We start from the raw sequence: 23,226 nt of genomic DNA, 5'->3' as shown, positions 1-23,226 counted from the left end.
TCGATCCTGACGGGAAAAAGGATAACAGGAAAATAACACACATCGACCTCAAAGAAAAGCTCATTCGGAAATTTTTTTTATTCAATAACCGAAAACACGTGTGGAATATTATCGCACTTTGCGCAAAGTACGAATAATTTTACGAACTTGATAAATCGTCTTCGTATTCCGGATCTGGATATTTGAAAGCGCTCAAATTTGCATTCACTACACTGGAAACGCCGGAGTTTCGAATAGCTTTCAACGAATGAATCAGATCTACGTGTCTCCGATGGAGTTTTTTCGATTTTGTGGCGAACAACATATTCGCGGCGATCATCGCGCAGGGCACCGAGCCTTCGGCCAGAAAATTTTCGGCGATCGTGAATATCGTTTCATCTCCGGTTTCCGGATCGCTGAACGCTCTGGTTTTCATAAAATCCGCGAATTTAGCGGCCACGACGACGGCGTATTCGGGTGAAAAAATATCCATCGCCTCGCGAATCTTTCCAGAAATTTTCCTACCGAAATCCGTCGATGTCTCAGACCCGTGGAATCCGACGGAGAAGACGAGCTGCAAGTAGGAAGAAGCGTCTTGATGCGGTTCGAGAACGGATAGAAAATTTTTTAACAATTCTTCGTAAATTCTGACGTCCGTTCTCTCCGTTACCCCGCCGCAGATCGTTTGGAAAAATCGATTGACCATGAAATTCATCGGGTAAAATTGACGGTTACTCGGGCCAGGTGTGTCCCAATATTTTTTTACACTACGCCTCAAATGATCTCCGAAAAATTTCAGTCTCGTCGTCAGTCTGTCGTTTTTTATCGACGTTAGTATGTACCTGCTCACAGTCAGTTCGGTCGCGGCTTCCGCGATTCTGGAATCGTATTCAAAAACGAATAAATATCTTCGAATAAGATCACCCAGGTATTCTTCCGGGAGGAGTTCGGCGATTTTGTCGTCGATCGATTTTACGAATCCGCAAATAATTTCCCCAAAAAATTTCGGGTCTTCGCTCCTTGCCCGCCCTGATTCGACCGCGTTGAGAACGGTTCTGACGTACGGGAAAACGTAGTCGTTCGGTACCCAGGAGAGGGTATCGAAATTTTTGAAAATCTCAACGTCGTCCGCGGCTCCCAATTTTTCGATGCAGTTTTCGAACAATTTCCAACTGCGAGGATCCGGTTGTGCACGAAATAGGTCACGAATAGTGTAAAAAAGAATCCGTCGAATCGATACGTCCGTCTCAATTTTACACATCGAGGCTAGGCTCTCGTATTGTACTTCCAACGGCGCTACCGAACCTCCCAATCTGATCCCGTGCTTTTTGGAAACCTTCTCCGATCTCGTAGTCAAAATTTTCGCTAACGAAGCCACTTTAGCTACTCGTAATCCACGGCAAACGCTCTCCGAAAATCGCAACGTCGTTCCGAAATAATCGGCATCGAAAATTTTGGAAATTATTTCGAAACCAACCGGAGGGTTCACCTTCGCCAAATTCGACGCTGCGTCGATTGTATCGTTTTTATTTCCGCGATAAATGAAAGCTTCGATAATTTTACCGTAAGTCACACCGTCGGTCAGTAAGGCCAGCATTTTCAGCGAACTTAGGCGAGTCTCTGGGAATAGGTGGGCCGCGATCAGTTCGTTGAAAAAATTAATCGGCAAATTTTCGTGCCATTTACTCCGACGAAGGAAAATTTCTACCACGTGTTTTTGACGTTTCGTATCCCGTACCTCCTTCAAACACTCCCTCCAGTTTTTCGACACCCGTTTTGGCTCCTTGTAAAGCACATCGAGTATCACTTGCGCCCCGAGTAGCCAAAAGTTCTCGTGCTTCCGTATCCAGTAATCGTATAAACCGGGTTCTTGCCGTCTGCACCGAACGAAAAAAAGCCTTTCCGATTCTCTGTACGCTTCGTTGTCGTCGACGATGAAAAAATTTTCCATATTTTTCATCAGCCACGGGTACTCCTCGACGGATAATTTTTTCGATAAACTACTTTTGTGACGTTCGTTGAAATCCCACAGCGACGTCGCGAGGCCCCTCACGACGTCGAATTCGCGCTCCCTCGATTTTTTCTCAGCGAACGGCCGCCTCGTCGATATAAATTTCACGAATAATTCGAGGAACTTTTTCTCCAGGTTCATAAATTTTTTCAAAACGTTCCAACCCTCCCATCCCCGCTCTATTCTCAGATTCACGAATATCTCGACGTATTCGTCGTAGGGAAGATCGTTACTCGAACAGTAGTGGAAGGCCGTCTCCAAAGCCTTCGTTATTTCAACGCGTTCGCAATCCCCTCGGTTTTTCAGTAATTCGAAGGATTTTTCGAAAACCTTCCAATGCGCCGGGCCGAGTTTCGTAGCGTCGCAGGACGAGCAAACTATTTTCAGGGTGTAATCGTCGTCCCTGTGATTGTCGTACAGGTAGTTCAGCACCCTCAGAAGCGCTTTCTCGTCTCCGTTCACCTCGCAGGTGAAAAATAGCTGCTCCTCAAGCCCGATGCGTTTGCTGCGGTTCGGGGTCCTCGCGATCTCTCCTATTATCAGCGGAACGGATTCGCTGGTCGGCAAGTAACACCGCCAGGAATAATGCCGGTCCCAATAGTACCAAAATTTGTCCCGTTTCAGCATCGACCTCGCGTACCTGACCCTCGCGGACGCCGGTAAAGTTCGCACGAAATTAGGACTCGTTAAAAATTTACCGCTCAAAAGATCCTCGCCGTAAAGCTCCCGGAAGATATCCAGAATTAATGGCGCCCCGTTCTCCTCGGATTTGTAATACTTCAGTGTACCGTAGAGATAATCGTAGGCGAAGTCGTCCCGATGCGGTGGGAACAATTTTTTGAACATTCCTTTAAAATCCTCGTCCGACAGTTTTTCCGTGACGATTTTCAGCGGTGCCAAGTTCAGGTATTTCGCGGGATTCGCGGCGATCAGATTCAGACGAGTTTCGACGAACTTGTTGGACGTTTTTTCGTCGAGTTTCAGGTCCATACCTCCGTGGGAATCGTATACGGCCATGAAATCGTCGAAACGATCCTTGGCGAGGGTTGGCAAAAATTCTTTGTAATTATTGATGTCGATTCCGCGAATGTTTCTGACATTTTCTTCGTCCCTTGGCTCGCCGAGTTTCAGATACTCGATCACGAGAGACGGATATTTTCGGTAAATTTTTCTCACCACCCAAGTCGGGAGTACTATATTCTTTTCGTTTATCGTCTCAAACGTAAAATCTTCGTCGCAAGCCAAGAGCATAGGGACGGCCTGATTCGCGCCATAAGTTTCGTAAATTTCGTTGAAAAATTCAGCTCCGATTCTGACGTCCCTCATATGGATGGCAAATTTTTTTATCACTCTCGATCGAGCGAAAAGCGACATTTCCGCCGTTAGATTCTTCAGGAAATACCTGCAGCTCGTCTCGGTTTCTTTTTCATTCAAATATTCGAAAAACCACGTCGCTTTGAGGGCACGTCTCACAACGGCGAGGTCCTCGCTCTTCAACGCTTCAATTATACCCTCGTATTGTCGCAGAAGTTTAGCCATCTCAACGCGAACCAGTGGCATCAGGACTTCCGGAATGTCCTCTGGAATTACCCGATCCCCTTTCGAATCCGACGCCATTTTTTTAACCACCGAATTTATCGTCCTGTATTTTTCACCGGGTGTAGAACCCGCGATGCTCTGAATAGCCTTTAAATATTGCGCGTGAACTTCCATCTTTTTTATTTTGCTCGAAGGAGGTGATCGTCCTTGTAAATCCCACCTTCGATTGTCCTTGATTTATTAACGATCGAAAACTATATCTCGGACCGGATTTACAATGCGCTCCTATTTTTCCTCACTCTGCTCCAAACACGAGCGAATTTAAGATCATCTGATCGATCAAAAGGCGTAGAATCAAATCTGCAGCGTAGTGCAGGCTATATCTTTTTCGTTCGTGGTTCACGTCGCGGTTGGCCTCAGCCGGTGAGGTTGCGCCAGATAAAATAAAGCTGGCAGCACCAACTTTCTCTTACGCAGAAAATATAGCGGAGAAATTAATTGAAATGTTAGTTCAGTTAGCGAAAATGTTATTTCCGTTCGAGTTTGAGTTTTATTTTCTCTGAATCGAAGGTGGTGGCTAGTTAGAAGAATCCAGCTCGTTTCTATTATTGGAAAAGCTACGAGCGAAGGTATCTTCGAATCGTGCGAGGGGTCAGATGTTGAATATTTGAAGCTGACCATATCCCCGTGAAATATCATGAGGATTTTTGAAAGGTCGTAACTGCTCGCTCTTGACCTCGATATAAAGGTACATTTATCACGTGGGTACGCCCTCGACGGGACCCCGGAAACTCGACTATCTACTTCCTTGGGTATTCGCCGAGAGTGGGTCGCTGGCGAAGTCGAAAGTACATATTTCGGCTGGGATTTGAAATAGATTTCCTGTTCTTTTTTTAACGCGAAACTTTTACGATATCTACACCACCCGGTTCGAGTGCGGGTAACTCGGACGAGGAGAACCAGACGTTATAAAGTCGTTGAATCTCAAGTTGGACGTGGATCGAGTGCGGAAAAAATTAATAATAAAGTCCATCCGGATAGAAACTATTTGGAAAAAAAAAAACATATATTTCCGAAGATAGAAAATTATGGACACCTACAATTACAATCTGTATCCATTCGTGGTTTTGCTAATACAATTTTGCTAACGGAAAACTTAGTTTGTCTTTTCTCTTTTACGGTCATAATTTATTGGGCAATCTATTCCAGATCAAAAGCCTCTCCAAATCTGGATTTATCGATGTACCGAGCTCTTCGTCGATTTCCATGCAGTTCAGTTCGTCGACCGATTTTATCGGTTCCCAATTAATTTTCACGAATTCACTCTCTCCCGGCGTCGGATTTCTGCAGAACGAAAATCGATAAGGAAAATCATCATTTTCACCGAGAGATAATCGTCGCTCTTACCCGATCTTGGCGAAATCGGTCCACATCCCGGTGATCCTTTCTATCAAAATACGTTCCTTGGATCCTTTTTCCGGTGGCAAAAAACCGAGGTCAACCAATCCATGGGGATAAAACAGATACGCCAATTCGTCGGCGTGACACGCGCCTACGGTGATAAAATAAATTCACAAAATTTCCACGACGATTATCGCGACTTTCTTACCGGGAAGATGCGTGGCGTTCAGTACCAATTTCAAAAATGACATTCCCTTGTCGAACGAAAATCTGTAGAGCCAAGTTTTTTCTCTCCCCTTTTTCACCTGCCTTTTAGCCAGCTCGTATATCGCGTTCGTAAATTGCATATCGCTCATGAAGTTCACGAAATTTCGCATGCTCCTTTCCGGATGCAAAGGTCCGTCTCCGAAGTAGGCGAGTTTTAAATCGGCCGCGGTTATTCCTCTCCCTCGTTTCATGTCATCCGAAATTTTCGGGTGCACGAGGTATTCGAAGTCCTCGTTCATCGCTTCGCAAGACTTCGAATTCAAAGCTGTGTCGAAGTAACGGAAAAAAATGTCAAATTCATTGAACGAAATTGTAAAACCCTCGCATCTCATTTTCTATCTCTAATAAAGCCGACCGCTAACTTTTTGAGAAAATGATCCCCTCGCCGTTGTTGTAGCCCAAAATAAGAGGCACTTTGACGACGCCATTTTTTATAGATTCGGAAAATTTTGGGAGAAACGGTACGTCCGCCGCGTCGTCGTTGCCCGGTCCGAACAGCCATACGCAACTGATTTTTTCCTGTTGAACAAAAAAAACAAAAAAGTCATTGAAAAAAGAGAAGAATTATTGACAAATTTTTCATGTCGTTACACGTTACCTGGGGAGTTTGAATTTTCGTCTGGGCTTCGATAAGCTTCGAACATTCGACGGTTTTCAAACGGTCCACGATTTCTCGCTCGTTCGTTGAATTTATTTTGAGGTATTCGAGGAGCCTCATCGCGTCGCGTTTCGGGTTGGACAATTTGCTGGCCCACGGACAGAATCCACTGGAACTTTGGGCGATCGCTTTGTGAAAAAGTCCTGAGAACGAGGTAATTTTTGTTGATGAGAGAAATTCGTTTTTCCTTCCGCCTCCTCGTCCTCGTTATTTCGAGTCGATCGCACCTTGCGCTAACGGCGACAACGTCAAGTAATGTACGCTCGCCGCCCCGGCGCTCTCTCCGAATATTGTCACGTTGCTTTTCTCTCCGCCGAAAACTTGGACGTGCTCCCTGATCCACCTCAACGCCATTATCTGATCCTTCAATCCCTGATTTCCGGGGGCCACTTTGTGCTCCAAGTTCAGAAAACCTGAAAAATTTCAATCTCCGTTCGGCATACCTTACAATCAAATTTCACACGGAAACGCGATAAGCTCCAAAAATTTACCGAGAACGCCGAGTCTGTAGTTAATCGACACGACGATCACGTTCTTTTTGACCAGATAGTCGGGTCCGAACAGAAAATCATCCCCCGATCCCATCACGAAACCTCCGCCGTGGATCCAAACCATGACCGGCAAATCGGACCGCCTCGGCAAACCCTCCTCAGGGAGGGGCGCGTAGATGTTCAGATAAAGACAGTCGTCGCCGCCGATTATTTTTCTCGTCGCCACGTCGAATTGTCCGCAAGAATTACCGAAATTTACCGCCTCCCTGATACCGGTCCACGACAGCGGCGGTAGAGGATCCTGACGGGCAGAGATTATTAGCTGGTCTCAGGTCGGGGTCCTTTCGTGATTAATGCCCTCGTAATTAATAGCAACGCGATATACCTGCTCAAAATATGAAACATAATTTACGAGGCCCTCGCTCGCCGCTGTGCACGGCTCGTTTTTCCCGCGTGCACGTATATTCGATAGCCGCATTCACACGTCGAAGATAAGCCGAGCGCGAAATCATTGCAAATTTTATTTGGTTCAATTTTTTGTCAATTTCGTTCGTATTCAGGGAATGCGTGGGATTTTCGGCGCCGCGAAGAACCGTTCGAATTTACGGGCGGGAATTTTTCAACGTCATGTGATCGGCCCCCGTGACTCGCGTTATCACCGAGCCGATGAGCCGAGTCGGCCATTTTCTTTGTTGCCGTTTCGCATCGAGAGTAATTTTTGTTGTTGTTGTTTTCTTTTTCCCCCGATGAAAAACAAAAATGTCGTCTATTTTATCAGGTGTCGAAGCGTTCACACTTACGGAAAATCTGAGATCTCCCACCGGTGGTCTGGCGTACGGTACACCTTTGAAGGAAACATAACTACCGCCGTCCACGTTCTTTTCAATCGAACCTCGCAGACGACCGAGACCGCGTAACTTTACCACGTAACCGTTCATATCGGTCTCGGGAGAACAACTGTTGAGACCAGCGACTCTGTAACGTCGGTCATCGAGGTCCGCCTTGACCGTTCGTTCTTCTAGCTCGCTTTCTCTCCAACAGCTGTGAAAACCGCGAAATAATTTGAAACGATATTCCGGTCGTCGATTTTATTCCATTCTATATTACGCTCGTTGAATATATTACATCACGTGCGGGTACAACACCGCGAGGCCCAAAAACTTCCCAAGTATATGCAATCTGTTCTGTTTGTAAAGTTTTCTCTCTTTTTTCTTTCTTCTTTTTTTTTTTTTTTTTTTCTCTCGTTCGCGAGCATCTGCAGACCGCCTTTATCTCGTCTACGTTAATGTATACGGCAGACTGCAGGCAAGGGTATAATCGGACGGGGGGAGAGAAAAAGTTTTTTTTAATTTTTCTCTTTTTCTATTATTTTTATATGCCAAGCTTTGGCACACGTTCCCCAAACGTGAATCGGCCCTGGGGCGCTGCAGGGATACGAGGACGACGATCCGCGCTGCGAATTCCCAAAAATTCGCGCCTCGTTCTCTCGGGAATAAAAATGTGGAGAAAAGTAGTAGAAAAGGAAGGCGATACGCGAGTGATGAGAAAAATGAAGAAACGATGCTCGCTCTTCTTCATCGGTCCTCACGTAGTTCGGAAAAGGTCTCCCCACTTTTCAGGAAGTTCGATCCTATCGGGTGAAAATCTAGATCCAGTCGTTCGTGGTATTCGTCGGGGTAAACACCGCGCGGCTAGGGATTTCGACTCCTGGCGACTAGAATTTGTAGTAACTCGAAAATTGAGGTAATAATGTAGCCGACTATATGGCTCGTATATATTTTAACCGGTTAAAAGCGTCGCAAAGTTTCTTAAACAGGCGAGAAAACCACTATAGATGCAAATTGTCCAACTATCGTGTTTGCACAATATTCCCCGGAGATTCCGCTGCTGCTGCAGTTCAGGGAGCAAAAAAAAAAAAAATTCTCCGAACTAAAAACCGCACGTTAGTCCATATAACAAGCGTGTATCAGACGTAATATGCCAAGTTTTCTGTAGACATAGTCGCGAGCTAATACTTATTATAATATCTCGGCACCCAGCGGCTACGTCGCGGACGAGATCCTCCGTTACACCTCGTTATAACGCGTACCCCAGGGACTTGATGCGACAAAGGTGCATGTAATATGGGGCTGCGCTTTTTCAGGGTATAGAAAAGTTGGATTTTAAATCCCCCCCCGTCATTTTTCTGATTTCTCTTTCACACCGACAACGAGATATGAATTGAAAAGGAACGTTGCAAAATCGAGTAGAATAATGGGATTTGTTCTCTTTCGGTTCAGCAAGAAAGGGAACAAAAATTACATCAGTCGTTACGTGGTTTTTTTTTGGATTAAATAATTTAGAATATCTACGAGAATTTTCGTGACTTTATTTCGTTAAATATGTGTACCGATAATTCCCATCGCGGTATTCTTACGACGCATTCGTCGCGTCTTGATCGGATTATTTTATTTTTTTTTCTTTCTTCTTCTTCCTTTTCTCTCTTATACTCTCCAATAAAATCGCGTGCGCCGTATATAATGAGGAGATGGTCGGTCGTCGGGTCGTTTTCCACGATCAACAAATCCCCAGATTTTATACACGGTCGGTACAGGATCTTATCATCTCGAAGCGATAAAAACCACGATGGAAATCTTCGACTCGCGTAGAACTAGAGAAACGAATCTGTTGTACATTGAATGGTCATCTTATTTTATCGTTATAAAATTTATGTACCGGTACGGTGAATTTTTGTAAATTTAATAAAAGTAATTTCGACCGGTTACGGGTGTGGAGTTACCTTATGTACATTGTACATTTGTCGTGATACGTCCATCCTTTATATTTTATACTCATGCGCGGTATAATATACATCAGAAAAGTACGTGGGTAATGAATTTATGGCGATGAATAACTAAAACTACACTTATGGGAAATTTTCAAAGAAGGCCGAACGGCCCATTTACGACACCCCGACACCCTTTTTCAGGCATTTTTTCATCCCGACACATCCATTCGTTGGTAAAAATTTATTCGAAAAACTTTTGCGAAGAACGAAACACAAGGCGAATAAAAAACAAAAAAAAAAAAAATAGAAGATACTTACCGTCGCGAACCATTTCATACATCAAAACGAGTTTTACTCGATTCGCGCGAAATTCCATTTTACTGACTTTTCAAACTTTCGGTTGTACATTTTGCAACTTTTTTAAAGATCCGCCGAGCTCCGCGAAGTACACATAATACATATGCGGCAGCGGTAAAATTTAACCAGAATTTGCGCATGTCTGAGTGGGTCGTGAAAAAAAACAAAAAAAAAACCGGGGGTGGATACGAGGCACTTATCTACTCCGAAAGCAGCTACTTCATTTTTTATTTCAACTCTTTTTTGGGGCGAACTTTTACTACGTGCAAAAATTTTTAGCGAAATATAATTATCATAATTGTAATTACGAATTATACGCCGCTCGCTTCGCAAACCCTGCAAAGTTGGCAGTGTTCCTTCCACGATTGCATCGCTCCAGTTCACCTAAATTTTTGCTTTATTTCCCCCCTTTTTGTTTTTCTACAATATACAAACGAGCTGGCAAAAAGATTTTCCATGAGGATAAATGTTTAACGGATGTGGTGAGAAATAAAAAAATGAAAATTTCACACAATTATCTATACGTTATACTCGCGTTACATCGCAAAAAGGTCGATCCGTACGAGAATCTTTATCCCTTGAGCGTCCGAAAAATCGTCTAACGAAAAATCGTCGAACACCGACAGGCGAGGGTCATCGCGATCATAAATCACGTCCTTTATTTCTTCAATTTTTTTCTCCTGTTGATACATCATCGCATACCTATACGTATACCTTCGTATGTACGCGATTGAAATCTCGGGTAAAAATCGAGGGATCTTTGAACGATGAGAAATGTTTTTTTGATACATAATCGGGTCGGGTGTATGAAGATATCGCGAGCTCTCTTTCTCCGTCAATCTCTCGGCCGCAGGTGAAGTAAAATTAATTACACCTTAGAATTGATGTCGTTCGAAATTAAAACGGCGAAGAGAAATACGATTATCTAATTCTCGAATGAAGAAAAGTGCAAGTTTTTTGGTTTTTCAGAACGCGTGAAAATCAAACAGAAACCGTGAGATGACTATTTCGATTATACATTGGATTTTATCAGTCGCGCTTCGGACGACGTAGAAATAAGGTGGGCTTGTGTTAAAAGTGATTACGGTATTGTGGAGATATTGTGTGGAGATATAAACATGTGCGCGCGTAACATGAATTCGAAGAGCTTTGTTGCGATACATAGAAACGATACGAAGTCGTGAGGTTTCCATTCTCGCATAGGAGTATAATAGAAAATACCTCACCGCGGTATTTGATAAAAGGGAAGAAAACCTTACGAAACAGAAGCAGAGCTAGAGCAGCTCTCCTGCCTATACAACACCACGGATTGAATAGAAGCAATTTTAGTAACGCTTCAACGCGAAATATATGGCGTATAGGTACGTAAGAATAACAGTTTTTCATTTTCATTCATCCCTGATTTAATTTTTCCAATTTTTCTACGCGGATACTCTTTTCCTCATCCCTTCCTCTCCTTACCGCGGATATAACGCGTCGTTTAATTTTTAGCCAGGCGAGATACGCGACCGCGTCGCAACGTTTTTATTAAATTAATATCTCAAAGATACCGGAGTCCGGGATTCTTCCGAATGGAGGGTCCGAACGGTGTGTACGTCCAACTCCAGAGCAATTTTCGCTCTCTAATGAAAATAGTTTTTCTCATTCCGCGGGATATAGGTGCCTAATATAGCCGGGAAATTACGGGTGCGCTTCCGACTGGCGAAACTATATCCGAACAAAAAGCAAAAACCTAAAACAAAAAAAAAATAAAAGAGATCAAAATTCACCGTTGTATACCTTAGGCATATCGTTTTCGTTCCGAAGTTAATTTTTTCCCCCTTTCTAACCCGACAAAAGAAATAAAGGTAGAAAGTGTTTCGACAAATGTCGAATATAACGCCGATTCACAAGTGTATAGAAAAATTCGATTTTCTCATTTTCCTATCGTCTATGATCCCTTGAGTCGGGGTCTATAGACTACGTACGCATACACGCCTCTGATTTCTATGCAATAAAATTGGTTATTCGAATCCGGAACGAATGCAGAGGAGTTTATACCCTCCGATATATCGAGCGATGCATTGTTCATGTATTTCCGTCTTTTTTTATTTTTTGGTTCCATTATTTGACTTTTTTTTTGTTGTTGATTTTTTCACTTCTATTTCCTCTTTCAACCCCGCGAAACGATTCTGTTTTATATTTTTATAGAAATGTTTACGTCCCGTATGTGCAACGGAGTTGTTTCCTTGATAAAAATATTTCTCTTCCCTGTATTCCCTCCGCGGATCAGCGCATTTACCATCCATGTGGAATATATGTAACGACATTATCACATATAGGAATTTTTTTTTCTTCTTTTTTTTCGTTTTCATCCTTCTCCTTTCGATTCGCCTTACGCGACGCCGGTTATGGATAATGTATTTTATATCTGTAAAAGTTACCCGTGTATAAATTGGTAACTCGAATCACGTTTCGAGGATTTGGAAACAGGGACTTATAGGTACGTTACATTACATATTTTTTGTTTTCTTCCACACGCGGTCGTCATTATTTATATATATTTATATAAATTGATCTCGTTATTATCTCTACCGGAATCTATACGATATCGATGCTCGTAATAAATAACATTGACGCCTTCACCCTCGCGTCTAATATATATATATATAATAACGTGTGAAAAAAATAACGTTGCGCGATTATATCCCCGGCAGCCGTTGCTAAGATCAGCGAAACTTGTAACGTAAAGGTAATAAAAATTTTCCCTCCACTAAGCACGATTTTTCCAATTTTCGTCGCTATCCACATCCTGCGACGCTTGATTTCTCTCCTAATTTTATATCTGGAATTATCGGGCGAAAAATAATGGAAAAAAGTGAAAAATTGAATTAATTTTATGCGGTATGACGTGCAGCGCAAGTTAATGATTCGTCGTTTTTTGTTTTTTCTAATTTTTTTTTCACAACGTTATCCCTTGATTTCCCTCGTGCTAAACGTACGACGTTCAGAAGTTATTTCACTCTTTTTATTTTATTTGTCATTTTTTGTTTTTGCACTTTCAAAAAAAAATAAATAAAAGTGGCGGAGATCGCGTTCAAAAAATGGGAAAATGACGTAGGAACGAAACGAGAAAAGAGAGTAGGAAAATTCCCGGGGGTACAATATTGTAGTCCTTCTGCAGTTTTCTTTCCCCCCAGTCGCTGCTGCTCGACTCCGGGTATTATAATAGCGTCGGGTTGTGTATACCGCGTATAAGAAAGCGAGAACCTTGTCCCTCGTTCACTAAATAAAATGGATGAAATTATCAAATTACCTCATTTTCGTAACTGTTGAGAATATAAATAAAAAACAAATAAGGTAAAATAAAGACCCCGCTTATACAGCACTGCCGCTGCTTCTTATATATTATAATATAATATCCACCTTTTATATCATATTCAAGCGTCAAATAAATCTGCGTGTAACTTTTTTTTCATCCCCATTTTCCGTTCTATTTTAAATTTTTTTCATTTTTTTATTTTCTATCTTCTCATCTCCTCTCTCTTATCTCAAACTCCTTTATTTTCTTTCTCACTCCATGGCGTGCGTATAATATTTTTTCGCAAATGCGTGGATTTCGTTTCCATCTCGTCTCACGGAAAAATAAGAAAAAAGAAAAACTGCAGGGCGTCTTTTTACTTTTAACCCCCCCCCGGTCTCTTTTTATCTCTTTGGTTTTTGCCGAAAAAATTCATCTCATACGTTCCATCGGAATATATGTGAGAGCAGTTATGATACCCGTACGATATAAATATTTGTGAAGAATTTTTGGATTCCTTGGAGAGGATTAAATCCGGGTTCTGGATATAATCAACATTGTTTACCATCGGGGGTGAAAATGATAACGATATCGTTGACCTTAACGGGTTGATCAAATTACCTTTTATTGCCCCCCTACCCCGAACGCCCGCCTCGCCCCGAAGAAAATGAGAGGAAAAAAAAAAACTCAAGCTTTGTCTGCGGCTCGTTGTTGGCTAATACGACTTTTTCCCCATTTTTATTTTATATACATACCAGGCCTAGGTATATCGGCATCCCCTAATCGTATATGTATCTACCATATGTACACGTATTTAGCCCCGTTCACTTTTTATATATCCTCAATAACGCTCGTTGCAATCTTAATCGTATATAACAAGCTCGAGGACATTGGGAAAATTTTTCCGTGTAACGCGCCCCTATCTAATTACGGTTGAGAGGGTTGAAACTAACAACAGTTTTGGGGTGGTTGCGTCGGGTACATATCCATGTGGTTTTTAAAGCTCCGGCTTTTGGCTTATCGTCGATTCAAAAAATGTTTTTCGAAAACAGTTAGAGGTAGCTACGTAAATGGGGAGAGCGGGTGCAGGTGCAGGATATTACATTGCTTTGGGACACGCGTGGTGCGGGGTTCGAAATTCCATTGGGTGTACCTTGTGGCGATGATAATGATAACAATTATTGTTATTATCGTCATTATTGCCATTATAATACTGGCCCGGGCCAGGCGCCCTCCAAATTTTCATCCCATCTTTGTACGTACGTACTCTGCACCGTTTCGTAACATTTAACGTTTTCGGGATACCTACGCGACAATTTCCTTTATACACGGGAAGCCCTAAAGGCGATTTTCTGTAGCGCTTTTTGGGTTTCGAGGGATCGGATGAGAAATTTTTAGGGCGATGGGAAAACCGCGCGCGCGCGCTATATATTCGTACCGCCGCATAACTTCCAATGGGGATGGGATGTACAAATTTTCATATTAAATCATATCGCTGCGTCCTCTTATGCGGATCTATTTTTTGTCGATTGAAAAATTCGTGTTCTTTTTTCTTCAAATCGTTGACGTGTATTCGTGAACGTCTAATGCATCGGGAGGAAAATTGAAAACCGCATGGCTTAATAATAAAACGCGGAAGTGAAGCAACGGGAGAAAAAAAGCAGAAGAACTTTTTTCGCTTCCGAATTATTATCATGAAACTCAAACACCGTGTAGTCGTACCTCGGAAAATTACCCTAAGAATATGCTCTTCAACGACCACTGCCACCTTCGAGGCTTAAAGGGATCGGCGAAACGCAGGAATTTTTATGCTATTACCAGTTTTTTCAACCCTCATTTTCGTGACTCACAAGCCGCACGTTATACGTAATGCGTTAGAAAATTAGAGCGTTATAACCGACGTATCCGAAGATGTATATTATTTTTTATTTTTTTTTGTTTGGCTCTTTTCCTTGACGATAAAGGATCGTAATTAAACGACTAATTAACGTTAGCAGCGGCTGATGTAACGAGAACTTGGTATAATCTTGAATCGAAAATGAAAAAAAAAAAAACTAATTCACCGACGAATGTAAAATACATAAATAGCAGTCGCATTAATATTCATGGCTCTAGTTAATTTCTATGAATTGTATTTTTGTATTTAATTAAATTTTCATTTTTCATTTTTACTAATTATTGTCGTTCTCTCGCTTTTTTCCTTTTTTGCTGTTAGAGATTTTACTCTCATTTATAATTTCAGTATAACGCAATATTGAAAATTATATTCCGAATTCGTATGCTAATTAATTATTATTTTCAATCCGATGATACTACTTCTAGTTTTATTCTCGTTTTTGTACAGTGAATGAGAAAATCGTAATTGAAATTTCATCCTGCATGTCACAGTCCATCAATTCTGTAAAGTATATACGTATTAATTAAAATTCAAATTCCGTAACCTGAATCTCCTGAAAAGGTGTTTCGCGGTAAAGAGAACGATACATTATAGGCATGTAATTAGACTCCACTAATACTGTCGCCTTTAATTATATTTGCATAATTGATTTATTTTCGGTTAATCGTTGGACCGTTTGAAAAGGTGTGTTACTGACCGGCCGAAAAAAAAAACTAAAAGAAAAATCCGTTCAAAGGAAGAATAAAAAAACTATGTAGTTCAGACGAGCTTTCTTGTCGTTAAAAACTTTGAATTTCAACGTTCTTTTTCAGTCGAGGTAAAAGACGAGAAAAAATAGATAAAAGGAAAAGAACGTTTTAGTATAAAAAGAAGAAGTTGCGGGCAATTATACCGCACGCGTCCTTGTTTCGTCGGTTCTTTGGTCCTTTTTTTTAATCTTTTTTTCTCGATTTTCTTTTTTTTTCCATATTTTTTTATTTTTCTTGCGTCGGAGGAGAGTGACGGCTGCTTGAACAAATTTAAAAGCTTTTTCTCTCCGTACTACTCTTCTCAAAAGAGGTTGAAAGTCTGAAATAAACCGTGACTGTGACATTGTGCAGCGCGTCCCAACTAACTTTTTCATTCTTAAGTTCGCGACTTTTGATACGATAAAATATACGAATCCATTATACATATACGCTTTATGCCATAAACTGACTTCACTTTATTGTAAAAAGGGGTTATTACGCACCCTGTACAACACACCTTTTTGCCCCCGTTCGATCCGCGAAGCTTTCAAAGTTACATCGAAATGCTACGCGGTGTACGCGAAAAACGTTGGATACATACGGGCGTCGTTGAATTAGAGGAGCGAAAAAGTGAGAGACAAAAATGAAAAAGAAAAATTTGAAGAAAAAAAAAAAAGAACGAAACAGACACTCGAATCGTGTTCAGGTGCGGCTGATAGACGACATTTATGGGGTAAATAGGTTGAAAACAACTCCGAGCGTTTCTGCGGATACTATACGCGTTCGCAATGGGATTTGAACGACCCATGGATACGTACGGCAGCTTTCAGAGCTTTCGTGTTCCGATGGACGAGAGAAAAACTTTAGTCTTTACAACGCTATTCTTTCATGGTTTTGAAACGGAAAAGTAAAAATAGATGTAAAGTAAAAAAATTTTATCTACGGATACGACGACGCCGTTCGTTTTAACGTTTTCGAGTTTACTGCCTACGCGAGATACGTCGATACGATCTTCTATCCTTTCTATCGGAGATAGAAAAATAACCGACTGTTAAAAAACCAAACAAAAAAACATAAAAAAAACAATTCATCCACCGAAGGTTGGAAAAATAATGCAAACCTGTCGTTTTCTACGTCAGATTAGCATGTGAAAAATTTCCGATAGCCCTTTTTACTCGATATCCACGTGCTGTACATCGCGCACATATTAGAGCGGACTCCAAATGGATTGCCTGTCAAAAAGTTTTAAAGAAGATGTCAGAGGTCAGCGCCGAAGAGTTTGCGCGTAAAAATTGTTCAACTCTTTTTCATCCATTTTTTGTGTTGTAATTCTCGCGTAGATATTGATACTTGATCGTGGAATTGCGACGATTAATTTCGTCGTGAGACGACGTAAGAATTCGAGCTTGCACTTTGTTGAATTGAGAGAAAAAAAAAAAGTCGTGGCAATTAACCGGCGCTCCTAGCGGTGATTTTGAATTTAGAAAGAGCTAGGAGAATTCGGCCATTCTACCGCCGGATGAGATCGGGTATAGACGTAGAGATAGATATTCTCGCGCGAAAGCTCCCTTCTCTTGTGGAGTTAACGAATAGAATTTCAATGCTTTTATTGCCGGTATCACTTTCGTTAATAGTATTCGTTGATTGCGGTACACCGCGTACATAATGTAATTAGAAAATTCAAAATATGGAGAGCGTGAATTTTAATCTAAAGAAATCATTCATTCATGAATTTATTCGTTCAATTAATTATTCATTCATTTATTCGTTCATTTATTTATTTATTTATTTCTCTATTCTTTATTCTGGTAGAAATATCTAACAGAATTTGAAATGCAAAAAATTGCATTGTACAGAACGGATTGATTTTTGAAGACCCGAAGAATTAAAATTCTTTTTTGGTTCTATTGCTATCGAAAAATTTGCCGATGGGTGCGTTCAAAAAAATATATCCACGTGATGTCAAAGTATAAAACAAAATCGTTTCCTGTCCCTGTGTAGTAGAATTTTCCTTTTTCTTTTCTAACATTGACGCCCCACAAAGATCACTGTTCTTTCATCTTCAATTGAAGTATTCTTTTTAATCTCTTTCTATTTTTCGCGGTCCACGAATATGAATGTTTTCTTTTTTATTCCCTCTCCCATTTTTTCGTTCCCATTTTAAAGTTGAAGGATCCGGTAAAGCATGTATGAAAAATACATCGGAAACTCAGGTTCTTTGATGCTTTTTTGAAACATATAAGATCGGTTTCATTTTTTCACATTGAGTTTTCTATCATTTTATGTAATTTCTTGTTTCCCATTTCATTTTTGGTTTTCATACTCTTTAAAATTTTCTACCCACTGGGACATGGCGTATCGTGATGTAGATTTTTAGAATAAACTGCGGCTTGTAAAACGCATCGCGTGGCTAATTTGAAGAATAGAATAAACGAAAGACGGGAGAAAAAATAAAAAAAACTAGCGAGTAGGAATAGGTCTATGTTAGGTGATTACACGTATAAAGGTAGAAAAGTAATAAAGATCGTTTATATTACCTCGGTTCAGTGGAGGTGATCAGGAAAACGGTTTCCGAATAAAAAAGGTATAACTTTTAACAAGGTTGGATGGTTTCGTTTACCACGCTACGAGTTTCACGTACCACCACCTATGTATTTATATACGAATATATATATATATATATATCTCTGCTTATGTTATATACATTACCTATATTACATATGTATATATACCTACATACGTTACGTGATCTCGTAAAACTTGACCAATAAAACTGACCAATAAGAAAAAAAGATGTAGGTCTTGGAACTCGACGTCCTCCTCCGAACACATATATATACAAAAACTGATAACCTTTTTTTTGTTCTCTTTTGTTCTTCTCAAATTGGGTTGACCATATACATACGTACATTTCCGTTGTTAGAACAATGACATAGAGTAAAATAATTTTTCAAATATTTTTGGCTACTAGCTATTCAATTTCTTAATTCTTTTTCCCACGTAACTATGCACTTCGGTCTAGCCAGTTGTAAACGTGATTTGTAAGGCAAATCGCGATTGAATAAGAATAAAAAAGAAAAATTAAACGAGAAAAAAATAAGAGGTGGGTGTAAATTAAGCCAGACAAGGGTGATGCGATTTTATTTAATCCTTGAAAGTTTCAACGCAATTACGTAAGATAAAAATTCTGAAAACTTTGTCTAATTCTTACTCATTTTATTCACGGTGCAGCTATGTTGAATCGTAGAAATATACTCGAAATTTTTATCTGGATATAAATTTAATTTGGGAAGAACAAAATTAAGAAATAATCGATGCCTTTGAAATTTTCTCTTGGATACTTCGCGAGTTCTTCTTGACATACGGATCAATAGAAAGAAAGAGAGTGAAATATTTCGATAAATATTCTACTTCCCTACGTTTTTCACTGAGTTCAACTTTCGTGCACCAGGAAGAATATGTCCTGCAACCACATAGCGGCTTACAATAGATTATAAAAAAACACGTGTAAACGAAAATCTCATCCAAACACAGCTCATGAAAATTGTTCTTTTCCTTTTTATTCACATCGCGTCTTGATAAAATAGGGTATAAATTTATCTCTACTTAATTTTACCGCGGTTGTACGCCGTCTCAGAATTTTTTTTGTCTCTCCGTTTTTTCGAGTAGATGTAAAGAAAGAGAACGAAAAAGTTTTCCAACAAAATCCATCGAGAATTATTTGTTCTCGGAACGCAGTTTCTTTCCCATTGTGCAAATAAATAAGAATCTCAAAATAGACTCGGTACAAAAAAGGTATAAAATAAAAATGAATTAAAGGTCTCTCCATATCGCAATGTTATGAATTGCATACTTGACTCGACTGTAATTGAAGCTTCGAATATTGAATAATTGTAAAATGATCGCGAAGGCTCAATATACGCGATCTTCAAATTTCGTTTGAATTCATCTTTCGCACCCTCCGATCGTCCGATACTCGAATTTTATTTTTATCTATTCCCTTTTTTTTTTCTCATGGATTCGGGACGGGCAGTTTGAGGATATTTATAATAAATGGAGGGAAAAAAGCAGGTGAGCTGCAGCATAGCCCACGCGCTGTTAGCGTTCTCCTCGGAAACCGTTTACCGAAATTTAAATGCCGAGGAAAGAGGAATAAGCCCCACTTTAAAAATCCAAAGCAATCCCGGGAAACTATAAACAAACTTTGAACCCTTACCCTAAATCCCCTTTCTTCCATTTCCATGCAAAATCTGGTAACCCTTATACAACCCAATAAAACGAGTAGCTCTGACTTGAAAATTTACACTCAACTCACGTACCGTATCACTTTCAACTTCAAGTCTGTTTTCCCTTCTTTATTTCCTTATTCTCCTCTTTCTTTTTTCTCTTTTACTTTAAATCTACTTTCCTAGCAATTCAACAACCTCGAGCACAACGCGCGTTGTGCATCGCCGGAAATATTGCGGATACTTAGCGAGTAAAATAAATCGAGTTCGAACATTATGAGACCGTTTTCTTTTCGATAACCGATTTTAACTACCCCCCCGCGAGTTTGTGGTTCAGCGTTCATTCTGATTAATACCACAGTTGCCGAGTAGAAAAGTAAATACAACGAACGAGATGATAGCGGTCCCGGTTGCGACGGGCACTCAGTATAATCAAGTTTGAATTACGTCGAAGTAAAGAAAAGCCAGGAAAAATAAAAAAAAGGCAGTATCAAGGTCCTCGTAAAATTGTCGGATGCTCGAGAACTATAATAACGAGCCACTCGATGTAGCGGTAATGAATTTAAAAATTCAAAAAACTTTTTCAACGCCGCCAGACTTCCCAAATAATCATCTCGAAGGGTCCTCCGATTGAATCGGATGTCCAAAAAAAAAAAAATTCAAGTCACGGGATGTCCTTTTCGGTAAACTTCCTCGGTAATAGAAATCCAAGTGAATTGAATAACCGGAAAAAAGGCGGGACAAATGTTAGCTTTTAATTACTTAGCCAAACGCTTCCGACAATCATATCCACGTGAGTGCGACGTGTGGAAGTGGCAAACTTGAAATAGGTTCCGAGTAAAATTACAAGGCTCTAAAATATGGATCGTTAAAACGGTTTCGTATATTTGTACCACCCCCGCGTTACGTCGAGGGAAACGACGTATCCCGTCGTCGCCTTTGAATCTCGTGAATTTTTCCCCAAGAACTTCAAAAACCGAGAACACGTAGCAATTCAATCCTCTTAAATAACGAGATGTGGGACGTTTGTTTTTTTTCTCCTCGTCTCGTTTAGAACGCGGAGGCGCCCCGCCGCGGTGATGATGTTTTCGAATAATTTACGAAGTGTTGTTTTCGTTAGCAAGAAACACAAACGAAACCCTCCCACGTCGTGGTACGAGGCGATGAACCGTTGTACCCTCCGGTTTTCGACACTCGGATGTAAAATTTCGCCGAGATCATCAGGTTCCTGGTTAGCTAGCCAAAATTTATAGCACGAGATCGTTCGATCCGACCCGGTGCACTCGATCGCTCCCTCTCGGACCCTCCGTACAACCCTCCGTGTTTCACTTCTTCGAAAAGCAGCCGCCTAACCGGCATATCAATAGTCCGAAGCAGACAGACGAATGGGTTCAAAGTAGCTTCGGATAACCCCGAAAGCCGCCAACCAAATTCCAATCCTCGCGAAGCACTAGAGCTTATTGGGGTGATGGAAAACGAGAGAAAAGCGCGCGCGCGCGCGCGGGGGTGAAACTCCAGCCGGACCTTTGCCTATTTCGCGTTAGTTGTATGAATAAAAAAATAGTCGAAACGCCGGGCGCTGAGGGTGGAAAATATCGCCTCCCTTCGTCCGCCCTCGGTTAGCCGATCGTCCTTCGAAGCGAATAGGGTGTAATTTTGGAAACCCGCACGAGGCGCGGTTGACTGCAGGTGGAAAAAGGTGTTTTTTTTTGTTTGTTTTTTTTCTCTCCCTCCTCTCTCCTCTCGGAGGCAAGATAATCCGTCAGTCACTCTCCGTAGTGTATCGGTTGTGTAGGGGCGTACGACGATACGTATAGAGTATAAACTTGGGACATCGACGTTGGACGGGCGCGTTACGACAGATTGTTATTAATGTCGGGCCATTGTCGAAGGTACCACCAGCTGCTACGTTGCCCAAAGCTTTTCCGTACAACGTGTATCCCACGGCCGTCAGTCTTGAAGGGAACTACGGCTACACACGTATATTTCCTACCTGGCACAATGCGCCAAACATATTCGCTTAGTTGTGAGTGTTAATGGAGGCTTTTCCACCCCTTGCCCACACACCGCCTCCATACCCTGACCCAAAATCAACTCCCGTACCGTCTAAAGCTTATACGGTACGCGACTGTCTGACGATGTACTTGATCGATTAATTTTAAAATAGTATTTGAGAATGTTCAAGGGTGATTTTTTGATCGTTCGACGATGAGGAATTATTTTATTTCTTTTTCAATACACGTTTATTTTTAGATGCTATTATATTACACGAAGGTTTTATTTAGTGGAACAGATTTTTTAAAAGAATCACACTGTGTATTTCAGTTAAAGAATTGAAGTAGACTTGAATGATGTTTGAAGAGTTCCGGAGAAGAATTAACAGCAGGATTTTGAGTTGAGTTTTTGGATAAGGACATCGTGTGTTGTCTTCACGTTGGACAGTTAAGCACCGAAACCGGTGAAGTGAGGACGTCTCGCAATATTTCATCGTCTTCCGTATCTCGTCAGAGTCACAGAGAGCTGCAACATATAAGGTAAGATGTTTGATTCTTCTTTCGAAGTTGAATGCAACGCACGAATCACCCTCCTGTTCGGAATAACGTAGACTCTGATAGTTCTTCGTCTAATATATTAATTGAGCTATTTTGATAAGTCCGAAAGGACTACCACTGATAACTTTTAACTGCTTATTCAATGATAATTATTTTTAATTGCGAAATAGTTCCATCCGTTTTCAAAGACTATAATTCGTCTATCTATAGGATTTGGGAATTCATTATAGGTTTAGAAATAATCTTCGCTGTTATATTCTGAACAAATTTATTCACATATTTTAGTCTACAATTTTACTTTATTTCTTATGGGACATTTTCGTTCAGGCTTTCAATCAGTCACCACGGCGGTTCATTCGTCGCAGTACTCATTCAACTTCCAACCACGAAGGGTAGGAGTTATACATGGCATCGCTTAATTCATTCACAGGTATGAAATAATTATCAGTCAGTATGATATATATGAGTTAGTGTATTATAAAAATATATTCAATTTGATATATTATAATGTCACATTGGTAGTAATATATTCTTATATTATGTCATTATTAATGCACTTTAACAGTGTATTCAATTTGATATATTATAACATCACTTTGGCAGTAATATATTAACATATAATATAATATAACATAGAATTAATATATTGACATAGAATATAATATTGGTAATAATTTATTCTTATATTACACGTCATTGTTAATTCACTTTTCGTATGTTTTAGGTATCCGAAGATGCAGCCGCCGTAGCTGCTGTTTGACCGGACTCCCCCTGTTCATCAGGGGGAGTCCACCCGTCCCCTGGGACTGCGCGGCCTCCCACCGCCCCCGGGGTCCCAGGGGACCCGGTCCCCGAGGACATGTCTTCGGGGATGCGGTATCCCCGCTGGAGGGGATGCCATATCCCGAGGGACATGTCCTCGGGAACTGGTCTTCGGGGACACGTGTCCCCCCAGGGACACGTCCCCGGGGATGCGGTATCCCCGCTGGAGGGGATGCCGGATCCTTGGGGGCGTGGCCTTGGGGGAATACGAGTCCTCGAAAATCCCGGGAAAAGGAGGTCCCAAGCGGACA

At 41.0% G+C, this 23,226-nt stretch overlaps 3 protein-coding genes and 1 long non-coding RNA gene across 22 annotated transcripts in view; 2 read left to right on the top strand and 2 right to left on the bottom strand.

The window, feature by feature from the left end:
• The window catches only part of LOC105690021 (calcitonin gene-related peptide type 1 receptor-like), a 112,438-nt gene that overhangs the window by 77,611 nt on the left and 11,601 nt on the right, over positions 1-23,226 (top strand). The gene's annotated exons all lie outside the window — the stretch shown is intronic.
• LOC110117222 lies at positions 33-4,429 on the bottom strand. Its single transcript, XM_020854660.2, has one exon. It carries the CDS (start codon positions 3,701-3,703, stop codon positions 140-142), a length of 3,564 nt encoding a protein of 1,187 aa, XP_020710319.2. The 5' UTR covers positions 3,704-4,429; the 3' UTR covers positions 33-139.
• LOC105690022 (juvenile hormone esterase-like) lies at positions 4,575-7,315 on the bottom strand. 2 transcript variants are annotated; one of them, XM_020854663.2, is made up of 8 exons: positions 7,147-7,315; positions 6,347-6,647; positions 6,083-6,268; positions 5,796-5,998; positions 5,560-5,716; positions 5,139-5,462; positions 4,937-5,081; positions 4,575-4,873 (listed from the first exon to the last, which is right to left on the bottom strand). In XM_020854663.2, the coding sequence occupies exons 1-8, from the start codon at positions 7,282-7,284 to the stop codon at positions 4,711-4,713; spliced, it is 1,617 nt and encodes a 538-aa protein (XP_020710322.2). In that variant the 5' UTR covers positions 7,285-7,315; the 3' UTR covers positions 4,575-4,710. The 2 variants fall into 2 exon arrangements, with proteins under 2 accessions (XP_020710322.2, XP_048509526.1); XM_048653569.1 differs by lacking the exon at positions 7,147-7,315 and adding an exon at positions 6,732-7,130.
• Positions 8,075-22,990, top strand: LOC125500560. Its single transcript, XR_007277936.1, has 5 exons — positions 8,075-8,089; positions 10,440-10,831; positions 21,927-22,135; positions 22,481-22,583; positions 22,878-22,990. It is a non-coding gene; the product is annotated as an uncharacterized LOC125500560 (long non-coding RNA).

Source organism: Athalia rosae, chromosome 4 (genome assembly GCF_917208135.1).
Source record: "Athalia rosae chromosome 4, iyAthRosa1.1, whole genome shotgun sequence".
Classification (NCBI taxonomy): domain Eukaryota; kingdom Metazoa; phylum Arthropoda; class Insecta; order Hymenoptera; family Athaliidae; genus Athalia; species Athalia rosae.
This window is presented reverse-complemented; position numbering and strand designations above follow the sequence as displayed.